At 46.2% G+C, this 8,055-nt stretch overlaps 1 protein-coding gene across 11 annotated transcripts in view; it reads left to right on the top strand.

Annotated features, from left to right (window-relative positions):
* Positions 1 to 3,005: 3,005 nt before the first annotated feature.
* Positions 3,006 to 8,055, top strand: part of Ntrk2 (neurotrophic receptor tyrosine kinase 2) — a 333,650-nt gene continuing 328,600 nt past the window's right edge. For 2 of the 11 annotated variants that reach the window (XM_020153404.2, XM_074052271.1), the window contains exons 1-2: positions 4,017 to 4,372; positions 4,861 to 5,440. In XM_020153404.2, the coding sequence (XP_020008993.1) occupies positions 5,229 to 5,440 (212 nt within the window). In that variant the 5' untranslated portion in view covers positions 4,017 to 4,372; positions 4,861 to 5,228. Of the gene's footprint in view, positions 3,257 to 4,003; positions 4,450 to 4,474; positions 4,706 to 4,860; positions 5,441 to 5,854; positions 6,632 to 8,055 lie in introns of those variants that run through there. The other 9 variants (XM_074052264.1, XM_074052265.1, XM_020153400.2 and 6 more) reach the window with 9 other exon arrangements.

Here is an 8,055-nt window from a genome sequence, read left to right as displayed (position 1 = left end):
AAGTTGACAATATTTTGATACTTTTTATGACCAAGTATTGGATGTTAAAAATCAATTTATTGAGTTATTATAAACATTTAAAAATTAAATGGTAAACCAGGTGCTGGTGGCTCACACCTGTAATCCTAGCTACTCAGGAAACAGAGATCAGGAGGATTGCGGTTTAAAGCCAGCCCAGGCAAATAGTTATGAGACCCTATCTTGAGAAAACTCATCATAAAAAAGGACTGATGGAGTGGCTCAAGATGTAGGCCCTGAATTCAAACCCCATACCACACACACACATAAAAATTAAATGGTACATAAGAGTAAAGAAAATATTAGTGCATTCCACATATTAAAGCTATGTAAGGCTTTTTGGTGACTCTTTAAAAATGTTATATGCATTTGTGTATATGTGTATTGGATTGTGATGTAAAGGGCATTTCCTACCATGGGTCATAGAATATTTTCAGGAACATTGCTCTGGTACATCTTGGTCCAGTGTAGGAAGGAACTGGTAGCACTCAGTTTCCATCCCTGCATTGAAGAGATCTGGGGAGAAAACATCTGTCATATTACCCATCTGAGCAATGTTCATCTTCTCCTAAAAATTCATGGTCTGCGAATCCTTGGAGTGATCTTTGGGAAATAGATTATAGATTTTAAAATTGAGATGGATCCACAATTCTATCAGTTAAGAACTAGTTACTGATTGTCAATGTGTTGCAGATACTGTTCATGGTTCTGTTGAGTTACCAGCATGAACGGAAGGGATACCCTTCCTGTCCCAGTGTTGGAACATAACTGGCTATCAGAGGAGGCAGAATTTAAGGTTTTAAGAAGTGTTAAGAGAACTCAGAGCACCGAAAAGATTTTAGATGAAAGCGAATGTGTACGGGGCAATTATCCAGATGACCTGAAGGGTCAGAGATTAAGGAAGAAATTTTGACATCAGTGTTTTATTTTATTCATTAAACACATCTCACTGATTCCTGGAGACATATAAATGAAAAAATTGATAATAATCTTTGCTTTCATAGAGTTTCCATTCTAACAGAAGAAAAATTTAATAAGTATAATTAATAATGATCTGTTACAAAAGACAAAAAGGTAAAGCAGGGGAGGGTGATTAGAAGTGACTGCTCATTCTAATTTTAAGTGGCAGATGATGGGATGTATTTATAATGTAAAGGTAATAGTGTATATATATCCATTCTACTACAAATCTACAAACATCCCATCATAATTGGACGGTTCTGGTCTGCAAACCACTCTAAAACTGTCAGTACCGAGCAGCTAATAAAAAAATTGGTGCCATTGAGCACATGATAAAACGAGAGCACACAAGGGAGGGGTGAGGACAGGTAAGACACCTAAAAAATTAGCTAGCATTTGTTGCCCTTAACGCAGAGAAACTAAAGCAGATACCTTAAAAGCAACTGAGGCCAATAGGAAAAGGGGACCAGGAACTAGAGAAAAGGTTAGATCAAAAAGAATTAACTTAGAAGGCAACACACACGTACAGGAAATCAATGTGAGTCAATGCCCTGTATAGCTATCCTTATCTCAACCAGGAACACTTGTTCCTTCCTATTATTGCTTATACTCTCTCTACAACAAAATTAGAAATAAGGGCAAAATAGTTTCTGCTGGGTATTGAGGGGGTGGGGGGGGAGAGTGGGTGGTAAGGGAGGGGGTGGGGGCAGGGGGGAGAAATGACCCAAGCCTTGTATGCACATATGAATAATAAAACAATTAAAAAAATTGGTGCCAGGTACTACAACAGTAACAGAATTTTTCTGTTTTCTGTTTTTTTTTTCTTTTCTTTTTTTAAAATGGAGTGTCCTGGATGTCTTTACAATTTTGTTCACAACCTGGAAAACCTGCTGCTGCTATTGATGCATAACATATTGCTATTATTGGTCTTTTATATGAATATATATACACAATATATGTTCAATTTTTTGGAAACTTTAGCTATGCCGTCAACCTTGGAAAAAGTATCCCACTTTACCGTGTTGAGTTGACATTGTACAGAAATTAATAGCCATATTGGTCTAGAAATGTTAAACTTAATTTTTTCCATTTGTACAGAGGTAAGAAGCTGTATTAAATATGTAAGGACTTATATACATGGGTTTAATTATAGAAATTAATACAGTACTCTCTAAATAATGAAAAAAGGATAAAACTGACAATCCTTTGGATGCCATATTGACATCGCAGCCACTAGGGTACACACAAAGGTCCATTTCCTGGAAAATGGGGGCGAGGGTGGGTTAGGAGAAATGTGGGTAATTATGTATTCGCCCTTATCCTGACTGTTCCGTAGGGGTTTCTCCACTTAACAGGCACTGGAACGACAGATTGAGTTTCACTGTGTGACCTGGATCAAGACATTTTTGTCCTTGGCCTCTCCTCCCTGGCACATTCTTCCAGCAGAGAATGAAGGTGGAAGTGTGGAATAAACTTCTGTCTGGTCTATCAGCACCTAATGTGTATCAATCACAGTCCTGGGGCAGACCTGCTGGACTTGTCATCCAAGCCAGCAGCGTGATTTTTGATTCATTATGTTACACTCAGAGCTTAGAGTCTGTACAAAAGCCTAGCTACACATTTCTTCCCTTGTAATATTGAAGGCGTTGTGGAGATTTGAGCCTTCACTCTGACGTTTGAGTTCTCCATCTTTCCCATCCCCAGCCTCTGAGGGCAGATCGGTGACCATTTTTACATTTTGCGCTAGACCCTAGCCGGTAGCCCTCAGGCGCTCATAGAACCCCTGTCTTTGGGGAGTGGAGCACCAGCTAGGCAGGGACGTGCACGCGCCAGGCGTCGCTGGTTGCGCATCTGGCTCCAGAGTGCGCCCTCAGCGCAGTGCTGGCCGCGACCATGGCAGTAGGTTGGTGCTCCCAAGCGTGCCGGGCTCTGTCTCCCCGCGCGGGGGCACCAAAGCCCTCGGAAGTGTCAGGCACTGCGGCGCATTTTCTCAGTTCCCTTTTAAATGACTGCGGAAAAACAGACTCTCCTAGTCGCAAATGGGAAGGATTCTCAGACAAGGCTTGCGAATGCCCAGTAGCCATCATTTAAGTGCACTGGGAGAGCAGTTAAGGTTTGTCACTAGACTTTCCCGGATCGTCTCATTTGTCCCTTAGTGAGACCCCGAGGCTGTGCCCCACACCGGGCTTCCGTGTAGCTGGATGCATACCGTGCTCCGGACAGCGCGGGCGCAGGGCACGCGTTTGCGCACACCCGCGCACACACGAACACGCACAAGGTACGCAGGGGAGCAAGGGCTCGGGTGTCCCAGTGGGGGTGGGCATTGCGGGGAGTGAAGCTATGATCTTGGAAATGGCTGCACCATGCAGGTTAGAAAAAGACGCGGCGCCACACATCCGACAGGGCAGGGTTGCTGCCGCGCGTTTATAGAATCCAACGCGCATCAGGCGCGCTCCCTTCCCCTCAGATGTCTCTATTTCCCAGGCGTGCGATGGCTGAAAATGGCAGGAAAAAAAAGACCCACTTAGCCAGAGTGGTGTTTGGAGACCCCTCTCCCTGTGCAAAAGCACCAACAGGAAGACGTTCCAAAACCACAAATCCCCAAATAGATAGCTGGGTATGGGGGCAGCTATCCTTGGTTATCAACGTAGAGCACGTTTTGATGTTTACAATATTTACTTATTTGGGGATAGCTCCTTGTCCCTTCTAGGCAGGGCGAGAAAGAAGAACGCAGCAGGGCGGGAGAGGGAAGGGAGAATTCCAATAATAAGAATCCGCGCATTTCAGAGCTGAACCAAGCCAGGTTTCCATTTCAAAAAGGGAGGCAGCTTCTCTTGCTATCATAAAAAGAGACGGCTATGTGAATTGCAGACCAGGAGGTGTCGAGCAGCTAAACAGTCCATCTCAGAGGTACCTGGATCTAAATGCACACGCACACGCGCGCGCGCGCACACACACATACACGCACGCACGCGCGTGTCTGCACGGTCGGGATGTGTGCGTGTGTGCGCGCGTGTGTGAACTCCCACATGCTGCTGCTGTCTGCTCCTGGCCAGTGGCACCGCACCGAAGCCTCCCTCCTCCCCGCTCGCCCCCAGATCCCCTCCCCTCCCTGTTGCTTTTGTCTGGAGGGTGTTAGGCGTTTGTGTGTGTGTGAACGTGTGTGTTTTTGGATTTCAGACTAATTTTCTGGAGTTTCTGCCCCTGCTCTGCGTCAGCCCTCACGTCACTTCGCCAGCAGTAGCAGAGGCGGCGGCGGCGGCGGCGGCTCCCGGAATTGGGTTGGAGCAGGAGCCTCGCTGCTGCTTCTGTCGCGCTCTCTGCGCTCAGTGCCTACAGGCGGGAGGAGCCTGGACCCAGGCGCCTCCGTCAGGCGTGTGGCGCCGGAGGCTGGGTGAGCAGCGCAGATAGTGCCCTCAGTCGCCTGGGGCCTCCCTGTCCCCCTCTGGGGCAGCCGCAGCTGCTCCCCAGGTGGGACGTGCCGCGCCACCTGCCCGCGCCCCCTGCGCCCAGCGGCCGAGGTGGATTCTGCAGCATCATTGGGGGCTCCGTCTTGGAGCCATCTCCGCCGGCAGTCTCCTTGTCCCCCTTTTTAAGGGTCCTTCGTCCGGCCTATGCCATGGAATCCTGTCTCCGGGACCCTTTCCATACCTTTCCTCCCTCAGCCTCAGGCTTGGAGGGAGGGCGGGCACACTGGTGGCCCCAGCAGCGTCAGTGCCATCCTGGGGCAAGTTGATTCCTGGGTCGGACCTGGGCGCTTCATCCATCCACAGTTTCCCGGCTGGGGGTCGGGTGGGGGTGAGGTGAACGCGGAGGGAGAGTGTTCCAATTTTTGGTGTATGGGGTCCTGGCTTAGTCTTATGCGTGTCTGTTTGTCCTCAGCCCCGAAGTGCGTTTCGGATCCCCGTGCGCCTTTAGCGAGGAGTCTGCGCGCAGAGAGTCCCGGGAGCGCCGCCGGCCGGTGCCCCGCGAGCCGAGCCATGCAGCAGCTTCCGCGATGGAGCTCCGAGCGGCGGTAGCACCCCGCGAGAAGCGGTCCGCAATGCCCCGGCAACTGTGATCGGTGCCGCCCACCCATATACACTCAGCCCCGGACAGGTTCAGCGTTGGACACACACGACCCTGCGCACCGGCGACTAGCACCTAGGAGTCCAGTGGGCAGGGAGCGCAGGGAAGGCCTCCCCGCAGTGCCGGGGAACGCCGGGGGTGCAGCGCGCGAACACGCACTCGGGCTGCACTGGAGGCTAGGGATGTCGTCCTGGATGAGGTGGCATGGACCTGCCATGGCGCGGCTCTGGGGTTTCTGCTGGCTGCTTGTGTGCTTCTGGAGGGCCGCCCTCGCCTGTCCCACGTCTTGCAAATGCAGTGCCTCTCGGATTTGGTGCAACGACCCTTCTCCCGGCATCATGGCATTTCCGAGGTTGGAGCCTAACAGTGCAGAGCCTGAGAACATCACCGAAATGTAAGTTCCTGGTGTTCTTCCTCTTTCTTTCTCTCTTTCCCTCTGGCTCGGGCTGGCCAATGGGTAGGTCCTGAATGCGAATGCTGTCCCAAATGTGGGTGAAGTCAGAGACCAGAAACACAGGGATGGACCATTTGTCACCTACCTCTGTTTCACTGGATTAAGGCTGCCAGGGTAGGGAGAAGTGTAACACTTCAAAATAAGTTTCATATGTCAATAATATATTTTCCTTGTGGGAAGGAATTCCATATGCATTTTATATTTCTAAATTCTGTTGGTTGTGCTTTAAGCTTATCATATACAATGAACTTAGTTTTGGACATTTTTGTTTTGTAAAATGCTCTATGTATGTTGTGCTAGGAGAAGTTGCAATAATATTTACTAGAAAGAAGGTTAAAATAATTAACTTTAAGAAATCTGTTGAAGGAAGTGAGAGCCTCCCTCAACGTCTTTCTCTAAGGGTTGGAGTTAACCATTTTCCCTTTTTATTTCATCTATCAGATTTTGCTTAGGAGATTGCATCCAGAGATGGCCTTGAAAATGATCCGTAAGAAGAGAAGTTCTGAGTGTTGAAATGCACTCGCTCAAAAGGGAAAATGTGATCACTGGAAGGCTAAAAGCCTGGTCTGATTTAATTTGGACTTGACTTCTCAGAGATATGATTTTGAGACCATTTGGATTATAAATCTTAATTGCCCACTGAATAATTTCCCAGGTCTAGGCTGGATAGTAAAGCAGTGTAGTACTCTGATGAAAGCTAGCTTTAGCCTTGAACCCTCCTGTCCCTAGAAATGGTATAGCTTGTCCTGGCTTGATGGAGAAGCCCAGCTATTTCTGTTATTCCCTTCAGATGCCTTCTGACAAATACATAACCAAGCAAGAACTCACCAGTTCTTTCTCCTGAATTCCTAGGTCACCTTTATGGAGGTGCTATCATTTTTCTTTCCTAGGGGCTTTGCCATTTCATATACTTCATGACATGAAATTTTATTCATCTGTGTAGAGGATTGTAAGACAAAGTTTCCCCCCATATTCTTTATAGCGTGTCACAGTGAGATAGGCAGCTTTGAAAGTAGGGCTTGGGCTGTGGCCTTCCGGTTAGTGAGTGCGCATGCATTCCCCCTCCACACACAGAAAACGCACAACCATGTTTCTGCCAACGTAGTTGATGGAGATAACCTGTTTTTTAATGTAAGTAAGAGAGCTTCCTGGTCTCTGTTGCCTGTTATGCTGGTGATGCTCATGTTGTGAGGCTCGGGCAGAAAGAAATAACAACAGAGCCTAGGGGAAAATGTAGGCCTGGCACAGCTGAGATATGCCGGACCAGCCAACTGTGGGGCTGAATCCCAGATGCCCGAATCTTAATCTTTTTGGCACTGGGAGCAGCTGCCCAGGCAGGAGAAGAAGGGTGGGTAGGACCCAAACCATACTGGCCTTGGGCTGGGTGGAGGCTCCCCAGGCTGGTCCAAAGAACCTGTGTCTTTTTCATGAGATAGGTGCAAGTAGTCAGGTGGAATGCAGAGCCCATGGTGCATACATGCACACCATGGAGGGTGCATGTATACAGTTAGATACTGGGGTTTTTTCCTTTGTGGTGGTTTTTAAAGTCTGCATTAGATGATACACCTATAATGAAGAAAATGAGGCACAGTTGATGATTTTCATTTTTTTAACTTTAATATTTTTGAGGCCATCAACTGAGAAAAGAAAACTAGCTTTACATTTTAAAAATATTTTTTCTAATCTTCAAGGGCTTAGATGTCTGATGTATATATGACATCAACAGATTTCAGCAGAGTTTTTTTTATAACTGTTCTCACAATTGTTGCTGCATCTTTAATACTGATGGCAGGTTCCTATCTTCAGGCTTTTTTAAATGGATTTTAAAAATATTTACGAAAGCATTTGTCACAGTCTTTCATTCTGTCATGGCTCTCTTGGTTTTTACTCTTCTATTTTTTCTCTGATTTGAAGACCATTGGTGTTGTTGTTTTTGAGAGGTGTGTGGAGCTGAATGCTCAGGTGGGGAATTAGGTTAGTAATATTAGGCCGGAGAGATGAGAGGTCTGATAGAAGGTACATTTGTCTACTCTGTCCTTCAGCTGGGATTGAACCCACCCAGTCTTTATCTGTAAAATGTATTGCAATACTTGTTTGGAAAGCACCTCATATAATTATTTTGAATTCTGCTTTTCTGATCTCAAAATGACATCAGTGGATGAGTTTGTTTCACTCTCATTCTTATATGACACCATCTGTGCTCTTTTTCTTACATATTAATATTTGTTTGAGTAGCTTTGAAATTCTTGGCCAGTGGATACCAGCTACAGTTGGAGCCAAATTACACATTTTAAAAACTTGATTATTACATCCAGTGGTATTCCTAAAATAACTTGCCTTAAAGTTTTCGTTAAAGTGTGTAGCTAAAGTTACATGTTCTTATTTCTTGTAAAAACAAATAATGTAAATAAATTGTCACTAGAACTTGTAAAAGCAATAATTTACCACTTCATTTAAAAATAGTGTACCTTTTAGTATCCATATGGTAAACCATTCTGCCCTTAGGTTCAGAGAGCCAGTGACAGAACATTCTAAAATATATGCATAGATTAATT

This window comes from Castor canadensis, chromosome 13 (assembly GCF_047511655.1).
Source record: "Castor canadensis chromosome 13, mCasCan1.hap1v2, whole genome shotgun sequence".
NCBI classification, from domain to species: domain Eukaryota; kingdom Metazoa; phylum Chordata; class Mammalia; order Rodentia; family Castoridae; genus Castor; species Castor canadensis.
This window is presented reverse-complemented; position numbering and strand designations above follow the sequence as displayed.